Source organism: Gadus morhua, chromosome 1 (genome assembly GCF_902167405.1).
Source record: "Gadus morhua chromosome 1, gadMor3.0, whole genome shotgun sequence".
NCBI lineage: Eukaryota > Metazoa > Chordata > Actinopteri > Gadiformes > Gadidae > Gadus > Gadus morhua.
Genome location: NC_044048.1, coordinates 20,963,611 through 20,982,436, shown reverse-complemented (window position 1 = coordinate 20,982,436; position 18,826 = coordinate 20,963,611). Strand labels below are relative to the sequence as shown.

The following is an 18,826-nucleotide window of genomic DNA, read 5'->3' as shown; positions in this document are numbered from 1 at the left end:
CGGTTCACAGAGAGAAACCAGTTCACAGAAAGAAACCAGTTCAAATAGAGAAACCAGTTGCCGCTTTCACACCAAAAAGAACCGAGAGCCAGTTCCGGGCTGGTGCTAGGGCCAGTTCCAAACTGGTTCCAGCCTTACCCCAGTTAAGAACCGGTTGGTTTCACACCGGCCAGAGCCAGCCATGGAGCCGGCGTGAGCAACGTCATGACGTCACTGCAAACGTCTCCGCTAGTGAGCTTGGACAGAAGCATACGGCCGACATCTTTCTTTATTCTGGGTGGAAATAGTAACATAGTTACGCCATTAAATACGTTTATGAAAACATTTTTTGCGAGAAATGTGCCTTTTACTTTCATAATGTTCGCTCGGTGAATGTGAAGGATGTTTGGTTTGATAGTTATGACGAAGAGGGAACGCTCCGTTCACTTGCATGGACATGGACTCATCTGGCTGCGTTGACGCGTTGAACCACCACACAATGATCAAGCGTCAGGCGCGCAGAAGAACCCTCGCGCCAGTTTCAAACACAACAACAACAATTTCGTCTTCGATTCAATCCGTGTATGGTTCGTTCTTTGAATATTCCGATTTAAAACAAAATCAGAAAAAACAAAAAAGAACCATACACGGATTCACGTCCATTGTTTACTTCTGTGTTTTAAAAAATGCCGGTCTTCGTTGGTCTTCCTGTTTATGAAGGTACGGATAACTCCGCCCCCTGCCCCCGGCGTAAAAGCGGTTCTAGTTCTAGCCCAGCTCTAAAGCGGGGCCAGAGTTGAACCGGTTTTTAGTGGCCGGAGCCGGTTCTTTGGCGGTGTGAAACCAAAGCCCTGGCCCTAGCTCCGAACTGGCCCGGAACCGGCCCCGATTTTGCGGCGGTGTGAAAGGGGCAGAAGCTGGTTCACAGAGAAACCGGTTCACAGAGAGAGGCAGGTTCACAGATGCCGCTTTCACACCAAAAAGAACCGAGAGCCAGTTCCGGGCTGGTGCTAGGGCCAGTTCCAAACTGGTTCCAGCCTTACCCCAGTTAAGAACCGGTTGGTTTCACACCGGCCAGAGCCAGCCATGGAGCCGGCGTGAGCAACGTCATGACGTCACTGCAAACGTCTCCGCTAGTGAGCTTGGACAGAAGCATACGGCCGACATCTTTCTTTATTCTGGGTGGAAATAGTAACATAGTTACGCCATTAAATGCGTTTATGGAAACATTTTTAGCGAGAAATGTGCATTTTACTTTCATAATGTTCGCTCGGTGAATGTGAAGGATGTTTGGTTTGATAGTTATGATGAAGAGGGAACGCTCCGTTCACTTGCATGGACATGGACTCATCTAGCTGCGTTGGCGCGTTGACGCGTTGAACCACCACACAATGATCAAGCGTCAGGTTAGGCGCGCAGAAGAACCCTCGCGCCAGTTTCAAACACAACAACAACAATTTCGTCTTCGATTCAATCCGTGTATGGTTCGTTCTTTGAATATTCCGATTTAAAACAAAATCAGAAAAAAACAAAAAAGAACCATACACGGATTCACGTCCATTGTTTACTTCGGTGTTTTAAAAAATGCCGGTCTTCGTTGGTCTTCCTGTTTATGAAGGTACGGATAACTCCGCCCCCTGCCCCCGGCGTAAAAGCGGTTCTAGTTCTAGCCCAGCTCTAAAGTGGGGCCAGAGTTGAACCGGTTTTTAGGGGCCGGAGCCGGTTCTTTGGCGGTGTGAAACCAAAGCCCTGGCCCTAGCTCCGAACTGGCCCGGAACCGGCCCCGATTTTGCGGCGGTGTGAAAGGGGCAAGAGAGAAACCAGTTCACAGACAGAGAAGCTGGTTCACAGAGAAACTGGTTCAGAGAGAGACAGGTTTACAGAGAGAAACCTGTTCACAGAGTGAAACTGGTTCACATAGAGAATCCGGTTCACAGAGAGAAACAAGTTAAAGTAGAGAAACCAGTTCACAGAGAGAAGCTGGTTCATATAGAAACCGGTTCACAGAGAGAAACCAGTTCACATTGAGAAAGAAGATTGCAAAACTAAAAAGTTGTACATATAAGTATTTCTATAAGTATAATGTTGTATATATTGTATTTAAGGTATAAAATAATACCAATTTGAAAGCTGCTGTGGATTAGTAAGTGTGTGGCATGCGGTGGGGTGATCCAGCGGTTCTAAACATTGAACTCTTCTACACTGATGATATGCTAATGACACATTGAATTAGGATGTTACTGCCGGAGGAGGCCTATACGTATCATCAAATATCTGATGGATATCTTCTTGTTGTGAGATGTTGTAGAAACGAATGGGTGTATCGTTGGGCATGTGTGTGTGAGTGGGCTTGTGTGTGCATTATAGCCTGGTATTTACCTGGTGGTTGAAAACTCATCCTCTTCTACCTCTTCCTCCTCTTTGTTGTCTAGCCGACCGATGCCCAGAGCGATGCCCGCTCCTTCCTGAGTGAGGAGATGATCACGGGTTAGTCTCTTTTCTATTGATTTTATCGAAACAATAGCTGCTTAATCTCTATTCTATTTATTTACTTTGACCCAATCAAAGGTTAGTCTTAAATATGATATAACATCCTGTACAAGCATTTCCCTGGCAGTAGATAACCAGAGTTGATTTCAGTGGACACTTTTTTTGAGTTTCTTACAATACCGTGTGCACATGCATGGTTAGCCTTAGCATTAGCATTGGCATCTCCAAAAGGAACAGCTAGCATGTGGGGTAGATGCGGTCGCTACAATGCATATCCCCAAGGGGTAAGCCCCCCCCCCCCCTCCTAAGTCTAGGACAGGGGTCACCGACCTTTTTGAACCTGAGAGCTACTTCATGGGTACTGAGTCATACGAAGGGCACCCAGTTTGAATCAGTCTTCTGAAATAACAAATTTGCTCAGTTTTCCTTTAGTTATATATTATTAATATTGATTAATGATACTCATCTATGTGAAGACACTGATCATGTTAATGATTTCTCACAATAATTATCAACAATGACTTAAAAAAGGTGGGAAAGAGTTGTTCAAGAATGAGCTGTGCTATTTGCAGAACGGGCCTGCGGGCCCCTCATATAGTCCTTGCGGGCGCCCTGGTGCCCGCGGGCACTGTGTTGGTGACCCCTGGTCTAGGATATGTTCCTGAATGCCTTAGCCTTAGCATCAGCAATCCGCTAGCGGTCGCTACAACGTGTATCATATCAACCCCCTTCCCCTTCCCAGAGTTCCAGGCGGCCTTCAACATGTTTGACTCGGACGGCGGCGGCGACATCAGCACCAAGGAGCTGGGTCAGGTGATGAGGATGTTGGGTCAGAACCCGACCCGAGAGGAGCTGGACGCCATCATTGAGGAGGTGGATGAGGATGGTGAGCGTTTCCATGTGAATGAATCTTAAGCGCAGCAACCAGTTTATGAAGCATTCAGTAGACGCTGGCACTACATTTAGCAGACGCACTTGTCCAAAGCGATTTACACTAAGTACATTTGTCAGAAGAAGGAGAAACAACAATATATCTCTGTCGGTACAGTAAGGATGTTCATAGAACCAGGTGCCAAGCACTTCGATTGTTAGGTTAACCCCTTCCACGTGTACAACAAAGATAGCTAGGTCAAGATGCTACACAATGCTAATTTTATTTTTGCACTATTTTTTAAATGCAATGATGCGTGAGTGCGTGACATGCAGAAAAGTCTCAATACCTCCTCACTTCATTTAAATAGATGATGTTTTGAAGCAGTCCAGCCTTAAAGAGCCCCTCTCATACCAGCAGGTTTAAAGTCCTACTTGTGATGTCACAAGTGGGGATTCCCTCCTCGCTGTAGACTGGCTATGTCGTATGTTCTATGTTCTATGTTCTATGTTCTATGTTCTGTGTTCTGTGTGGACCTCCACAGGCAGCGGGACCATCGACTTCGAGGAGTTCCTGGTCATGATGGTGCAGCAGCTGAAGGAGGACCAGGCGGGGAAGAGCGAGGAGGAACTCTCCGAGATCTTCCGCATCTTTGACAAGTAGGACGTCTACCCACACAATATGTTTCAAAACAGTGCGTGGGGCTATGAAAGCCACCTCCCTCGGTGATTATCCGTGTGTCTCTGTGCGCAGAAACGGTGACGGCTTCATCGACCGCGAGGAGTTCGGAGACATCATCCACCGGACCGGGGAGCCGCTGGTCGAGGAGGACATCGACGAGATGATGGCCGACTCGGACGCCAACAAGGACGGGCGGCTGGACTTTGACGGTGAGATGGAGGCCTTGAGTGGGGAGAAAAGGAGAGGAGAGAGGGGAGCAGAGGGTAGGAGAGAGGAGAGGAGTAGGAGGAGACTGGGGAGGAGAGGAGGAGAGAGGGGAGGAGAGGAGGAGGAGGAGAGAGGGGAGGAGAGGAGGAGGAGGAGGAGAGAGGGGAGGAGAGGAGGAGGAGGAGAGAGGGGAGGAGAGGAGAAGGAGGAGGAGAGACGGGAGGAGACGGGATCAGAGAGAGGAGCAGAGAGGACAAGAGGGGAGCAGAGGGGGGAGCAGAGAGGAACAGTAGGGAGGAGAGAGGGGAGCAAAGAGGGTAGCAGAGGGGAGGGGAGGAGAGAGGAGCAGGAAGTTTAGAAGGTTCAAAATCAAGGATGATAGGTTGTCATTGTCTATATTTTGTGTTCTTCTAGAAAAGCTCCACAAGACCTGTGCTGTCTGACTGTAGCATCGTTATCTCGCTAGGGGTCGCTGTCTGAGTCTGAGTGACATGACAGCGATTGTCCTAGAGGGGGAGCTATAACAACAATAGACATACGCTTCTTTATCTCCTCTGATGCTCCTTCAAGCTCCTAATTTAAGTGGATTATAAAATAAATATTTTCATGAAATGGTGTTCCATGATGTGCTTTGTGGGGTTATGTTATGTTATGTTTAAAAATAACAAAGCCTTAAATTGTATGATTGTAACTTATATATTTAATTCATTACTCGTTTGTCTTGTGTTTATAATATGGTTGTTATACTCTTGACTGAGATTTAAGTTTCAAAGAGGTTTATTGGCATGGAACACCTATATTTACTCCACAAAATACTGTCCGTCGGTCTGGCTGACTGTCTGTCTGTCTGTCTGGCTGGCTGGCTGACTGACTGTCTGTCTGTCTGTCTGTCTGTCTGTCTGTCTGTCTGTCTGTCTGTCTGTCTGTCTGTCTGTCTGTTTGTCTGTCTGTCTGTCCGTCTGTCTGACTGTCTGACTGTCTGTCTTTCGGTTTGACTCTGCGTCCTGCTCTGTGTCTCTGTCTGTCTGTCTGTCTGTCTGTCTGTCTGTCTGTCTGTCTGTCTGTCTGTCTGTCTGTCTGTCTGCCTGGCTGTCTGTCTGTCTGTCTGTCTGACTCTCCGTCCTGCTCTTTGTCTCCAGAGTTCCTGAGGATGATGGAGAACGTCCAGGAGCGTTAGAGAAGGGCGAGAGAGAGACGTAGCTCTCCTCCGCCCGCGACCACGCCCGCGACCACGGCCGCGACCACGCCCGCTCCGTCACGCTGTCGGACCACAGAGGACATTCCTCCTCTGCCGACTCCACCCCCGTGAATATTCACCGCTTCGCCTCCAGAAGAGAGGAAGTGCTGAAGCTCGTCACACCCTCAAGACCCCCCCCCCCCATCTGCCGTGCTCCGGCCGGGACCCCAGCGATACCGGGGCCTCTATTAATATCCCCCCCAAACCATTTTAAGATGATTCCCCCCCGCCCCCCCCCCCCCTCCCACACACCCCCAACCTCAGCTGTCTCTGGCACCGCAGCTGCTCCTTACACCACCCGACACCGCCCCCCACCTACACCAAACCCCTCACCCACACACCACCTCACCACCACCCCCATCAACCCTCACCCACCCACCACCACCTCCCACCCCTCTCCCACACCACCCTGCTGCCACAGCACCACCACCCCTCACCAGCACCACCGACACCCCTCTTCCAACCACCACCACCACCCTTCTCCCACCAGCACTCCCAACACCCCCACCCTAACGGTGTCCCAGCCCTCCCACCCACTCCCACTCTCCCCTCCTCCCGTGTCTGTTGTGTTCTAAATAAACCAGCTTTACTCCTTCCACCGCGTCGGCCCTCCCTCTTCTTGCTCCGTCTCCTACGTCACTTACTGCTCCACCACAGGCTCTACATCGCGTTGCTGGTTTGGTTACTAGTCATAGTAGCAGTTGTTGTTAGTTACTTGCTGCGTTAGCTGGTTAGTCGCAAGGTGGTACTTGTTGGTTGCTAGTTAGTTGCTGGTTAGTTATTCGGTTCCGGGTCTGCTGTCCTACCCTACTCTCCTACTCTACTGTCCTACTCTACTCTCCTACTCTACTGTCCTACTCTACTCTCCTACTCTACTCTCCTACTCTACTGTCCTACTCTACTCTCCTACTCTACTGTCCTACCCTACTGTCCTTCCCTACTCTCCTACTCTACTGTCCTACTCTACTGTCCTACCCTACTCTCCTACCCTACTGTCCTACCCTACTCTCCTACTCTACTGTCCTACTCTACTCTCCTACTCTACTGTCCTACCCTACTGTCCTACCCTACTCTCCTACTCTACTGTCCTACTCTACTGTCCTACTCTACTCTCCTACCCTACTCTCCTACCCTGAACTCCTACCCTACTCTCCTACTCTACTGTCCTACTCTACTTTCCTACCCTACTCTCCTACTCTACTGTCCTACTCTACTCTCCTACCCTACTCTCCTACTCTACTGTCCTACCCTACTCCCCTACTCTACTCTCCTACCCTACTCTCCTACCCTACTCTCCTACTCTACTGTCCTACCCTACTCTCCTACTCTACTGTCCTACTCTACTCTCCTACCCTACTCTCCTACTCTACTGTCCTACCCTACTCTCCTACTCTACTCTCCTACTCTACTCTCCTACCCTACTCTCCTACTCTACTGTCCTGCTCTACTCCCCACTAGTGAACTTCTCTGTACGAGGGACAGAGACTCCTTCCTTGTGAAAACCCCTGACTGCATCAGCCCCAAATACCCCTCTGCCCCCACCCCACCCTCACCACACCCACACACACCCTCCAGATCAGTGAGGTCACAGGCCCAGGCCGTCTCCACCAAGCCCTGAATTAACCTGATCTGGGAAACATCTCTCCATGGTGCCTCCTGGAAGTCTCCCAGTCCAGGGAGCTGGAGCTATGGGAAGTCTGATTATTCCACTAGCTGAAGAGTGCCCGGTCTTCAAGACCCCCCCCCCCCTCCCCTACCCTCTATCAGCCCTCACGTAACACACATCACAACTCCTCCCCCCTCTCCTTCTCTCTATCTCCCATCTCTCTCTTTCTCTCTCCCCCTTTCTCACTCTGTCACTCCCTCTCACTTTCTCTCCTACTCCTTATCTCCCTCCCTCTCTATCTCTCCTACTCTCTCTCTATCCCTCCCTCCCTCTCTCCCTATCTCTCCCCCTCTCTCTCTCTCTCCCCCTCTCTCTCTCTCTCCCTTTAACCCTCTCTCTCTCTCTCTCTCTCTCTCTCTCTCTCTCTCTCTCTCTCTCTCTCTCTCTCTCTCTCTCTCTCTCTCTCTCTCTCTCTCTAACTTTCTCTCCATATCTCTCTCTCTCTCTTTCCCTCTCTCTCTCCCTCTCTCTCTCTCTCTCTCTCTCTCTCTCTCTCTCTCTCTCTCTCTCTCTCTCTCTCTCTCTCTCTCTCTCTCTTTCTCTCTCCCTCTCTCTCTCTCTCTCTCTCTGTCTCTCTCTCTCTCTCTCTCTCTCTCTCTCTCTCTCTCTCTCTCTCTCTCTCTCTCTCTCTCTCTCCTACTCCCTCTCTATCCCTCCCTCCCTTTCTCCCTATCTCTCCCCCCCTCTCTCTCTCTCTCTCTCTCTCTCTCCCTTTCCCTTTAACCCTCTCTCTCTCCCCCTCCCTCTCTCTCTCTCCCTCGATCTCTCTCTCTCTCTCTCTCTCTCTCTCTCTCTCTCTCTCTCTCTCTCTCTCCCTCTCTCGCTCTAACTTTCCCTCCATATCTCTCTCTCTCTTTCCCTCTCTCTCTCTCCCTCTCTCTCTCTCTCTCTCTCTCTCTCTCTCTCTCTCTCTCTCTCTCCCTCTCCCTCACTCTCTCCCTCTCCCTCTCTCTCTCTCTCTCTCTAACTTTCTCTCCATATCTCTCTCTCTCTTTCCCTCTCTCTCTCTCTCTCTCTCTCTCTCTCTCTCTCTCTCTCTCTCTCTCTCTCTCTCTCTCTCTCTCTCTCTCTCTCTCTCTCTCTCTCTCTCTCTCTCTAACTTTCTCTCCATATCTCTCTCTCCCTCTCCCTCTCCCTCACTCTCTCTCTCTCTCCCTCTCCCTCACTCTCTCTCTCTCTCTCTCTCTCTCTCTCTCTCCCTCACTCTCCCTCTCTCTCCCTTCCTCGAGGAGGCAGCCACCTTATAAGGTGGGGTGTGTTGCTTGGTCCTGGTGGGTCCTGGGGCTGGGGGGACAGTGTTTCCCCTACCCCAAGGCTTCTATTCAGGGATCAGCCCAGAGGAGAGGGAGGGTCTCCGAGGTCTTGAGTTTCACAGAGAGGAGAAGCGGCCATCAGTACAAACGAGTCCCTCCCTTACGTAGAAAGCCTTCAGAGTAAACTTAACGTTCTTCACCTGCAATTCCACCCTCACAGATCTGAGAACTACAATCTAGACACACGTTAGCATGGTGTGTGTGTGCCCTGGTGGTTGGGACTTGTAGTTCAAACTGTAGAAATAAGTAACAACCATTTATATGAAACAATATTCTCCCACATACGAATATCCTTTGTACCCTATTATGTAAGTAGTCAATTATGGCCTCCATTGCACTACTAACCATCCCTGGGAGGAGGGATCCCCAATATATTCCTTCATTCCTTCATCATTATGGGAGTTTTACATTGTCTCCTGGGGTGGAGGGTCTTCATATACACGGCCTGTAAAGCCCCTTGACACTACCTGTGATTTAGAGCTTCAGAAATATAATGGACTTTCATTTTAAAATCCTTGAATTACCAAATGTTTACATTATTGTGTGTTCACGTGCTCGGGGCAGGGTTGGTGTTCAACAATAAGGCTTGGGATTGGTCAGGTCCATAGAACCCTAAAAGTTCAAGATTCTAATTCTGGAGAGCCGCGGGTGCTAGGGGGCGTGGCCTGCGGGGCCCGTTTAAAGTGTGTGTGAACTCTGACTTCACGTCTAGTCTCTCTGTTGGGGTGCACGCGGATTGACCACTCCTTTTTTCTGTGGATATTTGGGGGAACACTAATCCATAAACATGGTAAGAGCAACCGATTTGCGTGATGAACATATGAATGATTGAATCCGAATACGAGCACTGAGCAACAATATTGACACACGTCACGTTATAGGTCCTACGTCGGTTTAGCGCATTGACTACAGATTGCTGACTTTAGATGAATAATACTTTTGATAGCCTATTAGAGCCTGTTCAATTCAGCAACGCGCATTCCTCCCTAACCAATGGATCAGCTGCGATTACTTTCCAAATTCCAAAACATTTCAGACTAAACGTTTTATTGTTATTTGTAAATTAATTGATACACATGCATGACATCCTTTTAACGCGATTCTGCTGGGGAAACTATTGGTGAAAATCGGCAAAATATAATAAATAACATTAATTAAGCTGCTATTCATGGACACTACAACTAAAACGGAACCACCTCTAAAGGAGTGTTTGATGAGGGAATGTGCTCGGGAGGGTTTCAGCTGACTGGGGTGTGTGTGGGGGGGCGGGGTGGGGGGGGGGGGGGGGGTATAGGTTGACTGGGAGGGGGGTGCAGGCTGACTGCGAGGGTGGGAGGGGTTAGGGGGATATAGTTCAGCAAGGTTGGCGCAGGAGCGCTTTCTGCTTAGGGGACGGATTCCGCGGGGTCGTGTGTCCATATCGCCATATACAGGGCGAGACGGAAATAGCCGGGTTGATTACCCCCCTATCTCACCCCCTCAGACAACTAATGAGGCCCAAATAGTGCTAAACCCCCAAAACTAAATCAATACACATATGGACACACATAAGAGGCCCCCATAGAAAAACTCACTTAGAGCGAGTTTCCAGGCATGCCAAAATTAATCCCGCGATAACTCCTGCATGATGACAGGAATGTGAATGGGATAATATGTGATCGTCTCTGGCCACAATTGTGCGCATTTGATGCTCATTCAGGGAAAAAGAATAACGATAATAGGGATGGGTGTTCGGCATTAACAGATCATCCTGCTTTAGTTTAAAGCGCGTTTCTTTGTTTCCCCAGACTGACGCGCAACAGGAGGCCCGCGGATACCTGAGCGATGAGATGCTTGCCGGTGAGTCCGAAGTCTCGCTGTTCTGCACAATATCCACAGGCTGTCATATTTCACAAAGAGCGCGTAAACCTTTCTTTCGGTTTGTGTGTGTTCATGCTTTTCTTTGTTCGTTTTCCTTCCCAGAGTTTCAGGCCGCCTTCAACATGTTCGACACAGACGGTGGCGGTGACATCAGCACCAAGGAGTTGGGTCAGGTGATGAGGATGTTGGGTCAGAACCCGACCCGAGAGGAGCTGGATGAGATCATCGAGGAGGTCGATGAGGATGGTGCGTAACCAGTGTGAACATAAACACATCAGCACATGTAGAACAACCGACATCATTATGACGGAGCCCGTGCGTAATGGTTCACGATTACGCACAGACAGGCAGCGCGGTGTTCTGAGTGTGCGGTGTGTGTGGTGACTCGTGACTGCTCTGATGATGATGATGATGATGATGATGATGATGATGATGATGATGATGATGATAATGATGATGATGTACGTAACTTGACCATGGCCGTAGCCAGCCATGAGGTCCGGAGCACAGTTATTATTTGCAAAAATATAAAATTATTAGTATAATTAGTCAATTTATTTATATGAAGTTTTTAATATATGTATAAGCAAATCGGCGCTATATAACTGTGTAACCAGGGGTTGAATACGTTCACGTTACACACACACACACACACGCACACACAAATAATATAATTTATTATTTTAATAAAAGTATAACATATACAGAGTATATAGGCCCTACAGTAGTCCCTCTGTATGTATTCAATTATAGATAATGGGATTGCTCGTCCAGAAATGCAGAAAAATGATCTCCATTGAAAGAAACCCTCCTGGCCCTCACTAACACATAAACCCCGGCTCCGGCCCTCAACCCCAACGCAGGCAGCGGCACCATCGACTTCGAGGAGTTCCTGGTGATGATGGTGAGGCTGCTAAAGGAGGACCAGGCCGGCAAGAGCGAGGACGAGTTGGCAGAGTGCTTCCGCGTGTTCGACAAGTACGTGTGTCCATCCGTCCACAGCCGCCGAGTCCAACTCCTCCGACCCTCTGGGTCACGCGAGTTTCGTCGGCTCCACTTCCTCCGGGTCTCACCTTGGCTCGTGCTCTTTATTCCCGCAGGAACGCCGACGGCTACATCGACCGGGAGGAGTTCGCGCTCATCATCCGTAGCACCGGGGAGCCCATCTCGGAGGAGGAGATCGACGAGCTGCTCAAGGACGGAGACAAGAACTCCGACGGCATGCTGGACTATGACGGTACGGGCGTCACGTCACATGAGACTGAATTGTTTAGAGACTCCAACGTCATGACGTGACGAGATGGGCAGGGAACTAGTTAGGCCTATGTGTTCCAAACACGAAGTAAATAACGGAAATAAAGGATTGAGAATAAAGTATATACTTTATACTTTATTTTTATGCATATAGTATACATACATAATATTAATACACAAACCGGAATACATATATTAATGTATACACAATATATGTAGGCCTACATCAAGTAGCAAAACTTTAATTATCTTATTTTTCGACTCTTCTGAGACTCATTAAGTTCTCTTGTCTTCCGTTTTCAGAATTCATGAAGATGATGGAGAACGTGCAGTAAAAGTACTTGTGGACATTCCTCCTCCTCCCCTCCACCTCTGGACTGCCGGTCCTCCACCCTCCCCTCCTCCCTCCACCCTCCGCTGAGCCGCACTGGTTCTCCACCCAAACCAACTCTCCCCGGCATTCCCTCCCAACCCTCCCCCCGTCCATCTGGTTTATTTATACGGCCCGGTTTCTCTGCACAGACGCAGACGCCCTCAACAGACCTCCAGGGGGCGCCTGCAGGGGGGCTCGCTTATGATTGGCCACGGCCCTTTCGACGCTGCGGGGCGACAGGAAGTCCCGCCTCCCCCCTCCAACTCTTGTGATCAATAGATCTAGTCTGGAAAGTTCTGCAGCTGTTGCCCGCTGGGTAGACCAACAACACCCAACCCACTACTGTACCAAACACAAAACCAACATAAAAGAGTCATTTGCATGACCGGAAGATAATAAATAAATTCACATATGCTCACTCGTAGTGGTCTGACGTACTTGTGGCCTGTATACGTTGTTGTGAGAGGAACTTCAATAAACTCTTTGTTTCTTCGTTTGTGCCACGTGGTCTGACCCAACGCTGTTTGTCCTCCTAGTGCCCCCCCCCCCCCCCCCCCCCCCCGCCGTAACAGCATATGTCCATAATAATCATATCAAGGTAACATATTATACAACCAGGTGTGAGTGTGATTAGCCAGTCGCTTTGAAAATCTGCCTCTTCTGACATCACAAGTGGGCGTGTCCACCTAGATGTATGATGGATAGATCAGTCTACCAGACTACCCAGTGGACCGGAGCAAACGTTTCTCATCTATCCAGCACAAATCTAGGTGGACACGCCCACTTGTAATGTCAGAAGAGGCGGATTTTCAAAACGGCTTGTAACGGCTAATCACAATCACACCTGGTGGTAAAATATGTCACCTTCTTACTAAGCGTTCATATGTCTGAGCACAATTCCGCTCGGACAAAGCACTGCAGGCCGTATACATGGAGGCCTCAACACAGCGCCTAGAGCTGTTCAGGTAGCAGGGCTGTGGTGCATTATGGGAGCAGCAGGTGGGTGGGTGTGGTTAATTGTGGGAGCAGCAGTTGGGTGTGTGTGGTGCATCATGGGAGTAGCAGGTGTGTGGTGCAATTGTGGGAGTAGCAGGTATCAGCAAACAAGATGGTTGACCCTTATGTTATTCTCAGTGGACAATGCAATATTTTGATGTAGATTGAGAATTCAGATGGGTTTTGATAACATTTAGAGCGAGAAGTGTGTATATTATTGGAATAATCTTTATTCAGTGATTGTATATGATGTTTAGTTAATTAGTTAAACTGCTCCCGATGTTTTTTATGCTCATTTGTGTTAAGGAGCGGGCGAGGGGACCCAAGCGCTGGACTGTACACAGGGAGGCAGAGACGGGGTAAAAGGAAACAGGGTTTATTGGGGCACGGGGTATATCACAAGCTGGGGCGAAACAAGCGGTAGTCAGGCAGTTCAGCGTCAGGCAGGCAGTCAGACAGGCAAGGACTCGACGATAGGCGGGTAGTCAGGCAGGCAGGGGTTCAGCAGCAGGTAGGCAGAGTGACGGACGGAGAACTAGGGGAGAGGGGAGAGGGTTAGCAAGAGAACAGGAACACCGAACTGGGACTAGAGAATGCTGGTAGGACTGATAGGAACTGGGTAGTTGTAAACTACGAACTGGCGCCGGCTGGATGGAGATCCCCGGCTGAAGTAGTAAGTGGAGATTGCTGATTGAAGACAGGTGTGACGGAAGAATGGGGTACAGTGGCGTCAAGTTGCCACTAGACGGAGGTGTTGGACCGCGTAGCAGGACGAGGCGTGACAATTTGGGGTTCAAACCACAGCGCACTCTTTGCCATAACGACGTTGACAGAGGTCAACGCACCTGCGTTGAGTTCGACTAATAAGCTCACCTGCCACTCCACGCTCAGAGCATTTCCCAAAACTCCTCTTGAACGAGCGTGCAGTGCTCTAACGACATTCGTAGGCTACTGACATGGTGCTGAAATGGGCTCTGCTGGAGGGGGAGATGCAGGAATGTTGTTGGATGAATTATATATATTTTGTGGCAGCAAAAAAATATTTCCCCATCAAGGCCGACATCAGAGTAGCCTTCGAAAAGAATAGACTAATATGAATGCTACATATGAAAACACAATTGTTTAGGCTTCGGCCGACATATGCTATATCAGTCCTAATCCTGAAAGCACTGTGCTTACATTTTTTCACATAATTTTCCACCCTGAATTAATTCCACCTTACAAAAATGAATAATAGCTTGCGTCTGTGTGACAACAATAGCATTTATCTAAATGTGCTGATTTCTGAAACATGCTTTGCAAAGCAAAGGGAGCAAACCTCCTCTGATTCCGCATAACGATTCATTGATTGGCGCACACTCTAATCTTTGCTGGAAACATAAAAAATGCAACGTTCCATTCATTCATTATCATTCAAATGCAGAGGCATTTGAATGATGAGACACGGCTATTGCTGCTCTAGATCCGGTGTTACACCGAATTCTACGACCCACCGAAAAGTGTGACCCCAGGGGGCGCTGATGCATATTTTTTGCAATATGCACGAGTTTGAACCGTAGATAGGCATGACAAAAACAAAAAAACATAAGATCTCCCCACAACCAATTACCTTTTTATTAAAGGTGCTTAATAAATACATTTGTTTTGATTTGATTAGCATTTTACGGACCCATACAATGATTTGGTACGGTCCTTCACCGTTGCTTCTTTACCCATACAAATATACAGTCAGGGTTAAATTACGCTGATTTACCTTTTAACATTTCCGATTGTATGATAGGCCTACTGTGTAAAACACTGTTTAGAATTAATCTTAGTATTAAGAAGGGGGAGATCTTATGATTTATTTATGTTTTTGCAGAAAATGTGCAACAGCGCCCCGTGGGGTCACACTTTTCGGTGGGTCGCAAAATTCGGTGTAACACGGCCCATATTGTTGGGCAGGGGTATGATGGTGTGGGCAATGTAACCGGGAAAGGCATGCATCGCAGCACAGTTTCCCGCAGCAGTCTATGTCCACTGCAGAATCCAAGCTCTAAACTTGGCGATTGTGCACTCCACTGAGGTCAGGGATGTCCGTAACTGTCCAGACACTGTTCAATAAATAGTGAACTTCATCACAGCCTCACCGAAGCGCCTACAGTGCAAAAATTCCCCCGACACCCGCTGGTCGTCCCCCCCCCCCCCCCCCCCCACCCACACACACACACACACACACACACACACACACACACACACACACACACACACACACACACACACACACACACACACACACACACACACACACACACACACACACACACACACACACACAGTACCGCGTTGCGGATGAAACATTTATTTTAGCCAAAACTGTTTAGTGTGTGTCTTTGTATGAGTGTGCTGCTGTAATCATGAAATAAATATATATAAAACTATAACTGAAGTATAACTGTGTGTGTGTGTGTGTGTGTGTGTGTGTGTGTGTGTGTGTGTGTGTGTGTGTGTGTGTGTGTGTGTGTGTGTGTGTGTGATGAATGCCTCTATGTTGCTGCTTCATGGTAATCCTCTTCTTCGTTGGGGTAACACCATCTCCACTGCTTGTTTATACATGGCAGTGAATCACTTCAGCCACTTTCCTTCCTTCAGCTAGGCACAAATTATATCGACATCTGGAGAGTCACGTCGCATTGTCAATAACAGTATATATGCCACCTAGTGGTGGACCGGTGGATTAACACGTATTAATGATCCTATGCGCCATTAACACAGAAACGAAACTTAAGGTAAAAATGAGGAAACACCGTGGACATGACCTCGGTGTCCTCATTGGTAGCTACATCAGTGAGATGTCTCTACAGGCTGGTTGTACTATCAAGTGCCTCTTTGCTTTTCTATGAGCTTCTACACATGAGAGCTCTCTGTTTATCGTTCCTATTTTAATAAAGCGATTATTCTTCGTCACTGAGAGGTCATGGAACAGAAGCTTATAACACGTAAGACGGAACTGGAGTAACTGGATAGTTTACAACATCATTTCCTTGTTACTTAGCTGGAGGGTTTTTCGTGATGTGCACTTCATCACAGCAGGAAGAACACTAAGGTACTGTACTTAACTCTGATATATCATAAATATTATAACTTTGAATGTTTAGATTAGATTCAATATTAGATTCAACTGTATTGTCATTGCACAAGTAAGGACAACTATAAAACGAAATACAGTTTAACGTCTAACCAGTAGTGCGCAATCATTCATTTTTCTTTATAGCAGTGCTTGAATAAAAAATACATAAGACACAGCAAGTCCATTATTGAAGTGCATAGAGTTCTGTGGAATCAGACAGTCCATAGTCCATAAATAGATGGAAGTATGATCATATAAAGTGCATTGTTGAAGTGCATTAATAAAGTGCGTAGTGGTCAGAGGAAGTCAGACAGTCCATGTTCAAAAGGCGAGGGGGACGGGGCAGGGGCGATCTGATCGATAGGTTAACGGTTCGTTTTCTGTAAAAACACGTTCAAAATGTTAAAGTAAATATAACGATGCATTGCAATTATTTAAAATCACTATTGAATTGTTTAGAAGATTCTTGCTCTATAGTATGCTACAGGTTGGAGTGTAGACATTGGGGATCAAACCAAAACCTTCCAGCTTGGAGTCAAGCGGTTGAGGTCAAAATACATCTATTACTTTTTCGTCTGATGTCATACGACCTGAGAGCCTGTTTCAGGTAGCTGGTTTTGAGGCAACCCCGAGTTTGTTCGCTCTGAGTTAGTGGAAACTCTGGATTTTCCGTTTCAAGTAGCAGGTTCAGCGCAACCGAGAGTTAGTTGCTGCGGCAACATACGCCGTGGACCTAACCTGCTCGGGAGGTGGTTAGACCTACTCTGAGTTTGTTGTCTATAAGGCTGAAGGCAGCTCTCCGACAGAAGGAAGTGTTAGAAATGGCATGTCCTTTTCTACGAGAGCCTGTGGACGTAGAGGCTGCGATCCTCAGAAGGAATCTCCGTGAGGAACGATTATTAAGACCCCGGTTGAATATACTTTATTTTCCTGATAATTTTCTTCACGAGCGCTATCGTTTTTCAGCGCAATCTATCATTTATTTAGACCACCTTCTCAGCCCCCTTGTTAACTGTCAAACGCACCGGGGGCATACTTTAAGTTTATTTTTATTTTTTTTATCGCAATTAACGCATGTGCAGAATGATCCGCCCCGTGCATCCCACCCGCTCTGTACTACAGTCACTTCAACGTTGTGGCTTTCCCATGATCAGAGTAGCTGACTAACCACGGACCTATAACTGCTGCAAGTCAAGAAACTCATTTTAAGAATGCAAGGCAGAAAAGACCCTGGTACTGCTTTTAACCAGATGCTGTTCTTCTCTACATGCACATGCTCAGCATAATCGTCTGCATTGTTCACTGAAGTAAAACCCTTTGAGTAAAATGTTCAACAAAATAACTTGTCCCACCACAGCTCGTGTTCTAATAAAGACAATCTACTTATTATGAGGATTTTTTTATTTTCTGAAAGCACAACAAAAAAGAAATCATTTATATTGGGTATGTTTTTAGAGCAGGGAACAGTATCCCAGTTTGCACCTCACCCACTTATAACTTATGTTCCAAAATTTGGAACTCCAAAGCATCCTTTTGCATCTTTTGAATTGTTACAATTGCATGGAGGTTGGTGAGGGCATCTGGTTCAAGTGGGCGATGACGCCATCAGTAACTGGAAGAAGATGATTAGACAGTGCAATTATTACTTGAGCCAGAATATTGCCCCATCTAATTTGCAACGCGCTGTGTTGTGTGTACATATTTAATTATTTTGAATAACCAACCTCATATACTGTAAAGGCACTTCTATCCTGGGGGGTGGGGGGGATCAGAGGAGCTCCCCCCAGGGATGCCCTCAGCCACAGGACGCATACTCTGTTGGCTGAGGGCCATCTCCTCAGCCTCTGTGAGGGCTGCAGGTGGTGGACCCCCTCCAGTCTGCCGGGCCTCTGCATTTTTTCGATTTGCTAACATGGAGGAAAATGTTACCCTAATATTCAGTAAGCGCTATTTTGAAGACACATATATTTATAATGCATTTTGCCTAGGTGTATCCTTCTAATATATCTAAATCCTATTAAATATTGGCAGTGTTGGGGTGGCTGGGAAATGTAGGCCTACTACTTACATTTACTGCTTAAATATAGTATACAAATATATAATACATGTTGAACATAGCTGTTAAATTAGGTAGAGCAGGCAAAAGAGCACAATTGATTTGATTTCAATTAAACATTAGTTTGCCTGTTTAAACTATATTTTTGTACTTCATTTGCTGCCAGGTCCTCGTGGGGCAACTCGGGGTCGCGTAAATTGACACACACACACACACACACACACACACACACACACACACACACACACACACACACACACACACACACACACACACACACACACACACACACACACACACACACACACACACACACACACACACACAATTTACATATTGAATAAGTGGAAGATATTAAACTTTCATCTTATTTTATTTTACTAATTTATTTTACTCTCTCTCGCGCTCTCGCTGCCGCGGCGGTATTGCTTTTTTTTGTTAAAATGGGTAACTGCTCGGCATACACGTTCATTAGAATTTCCAATTCCGTGGGGGAAAAGTAAGTGGATCTACGCTTTTGGTCCATGTTTGATCATGTTATCAGAGATCCATTGATGATGGCTCTTCATAGTCAACAGGCACGCCCCCAACCCAGAGTGAACATACTCAGAGTTGATTAACCCAACGCTGATCACCTGTTCTGAAACCGAAAACCCAGAGTTGCTTTTCAACCCTGAACTCTGAGTCAACCAACTCAGAGCGCAGGATTAAACTCAGAGTATGTTAAACCAGCT

The 18,826-nt window shown here is 47.4% G+C and overlaps 2 protein-coding genes across 2 annotated transcripts in view; both read left to right on the top strand.

Annotated features, from left to right (window-relative positions):
• The window catches only part of LOC115551518 (troponin C, skeletal muscle), an 8,116-nt gene extending 2,055 nt beyond the window's left edge, over positions 1–6,061 (top strand). Inside the window, exons 2-6 of the mRNA XM_030367322.1 lie at positions 2,412–2,466; positions 3,212–3,355; positions 3,885–3,999; positions 4,094–4,230; positions 5,368–6,061. Coding sequence (XP_030223182.1) covers positions 2,412–2,466; positions 3,212–3,355; positions 3,885–3,999; positions 4,094–4,230; positions 5,368–5,405 — 489 coding nt within the window. The 3' untranslated portion in view covers positions 5,406–6,061. The remainder of the gene's footprint in view (positions 1–2,411; positions 2,467–3,211; positions 3,356–3,884; positions 4,000–4,093; positions 4,231–5,367) is intronic.
• Positions 6,062–9,060: 2,999 nt separating this feature from the next.
• Positions 9,061–12,424, top strand: LOC115551526 (troponin C, skeletal muscle). The gene is made up of 6 exons (XM_030367334.1): positions 9,061–9,234; positions 10,232–10,283; positions 10,407–10,550; positions 11,168–11,282; positions 11,405–11,541; positions 11,862–12,424. The coding sequence occupies exons 1-6, from the start codon at positions 9,232–9,234 to the stop codon at positions 11,891–11,893; spliced, it is 483 nt and encodes a 160-aa protein (XP_030223194.1). The 5' UTR covers positions 9,061–9,231; the 3' UTR covers positions 11,894–12,424.
• The last annotated feature ends 6,402 nt before the right edge of the window (positions 12,425–18,826 follow it).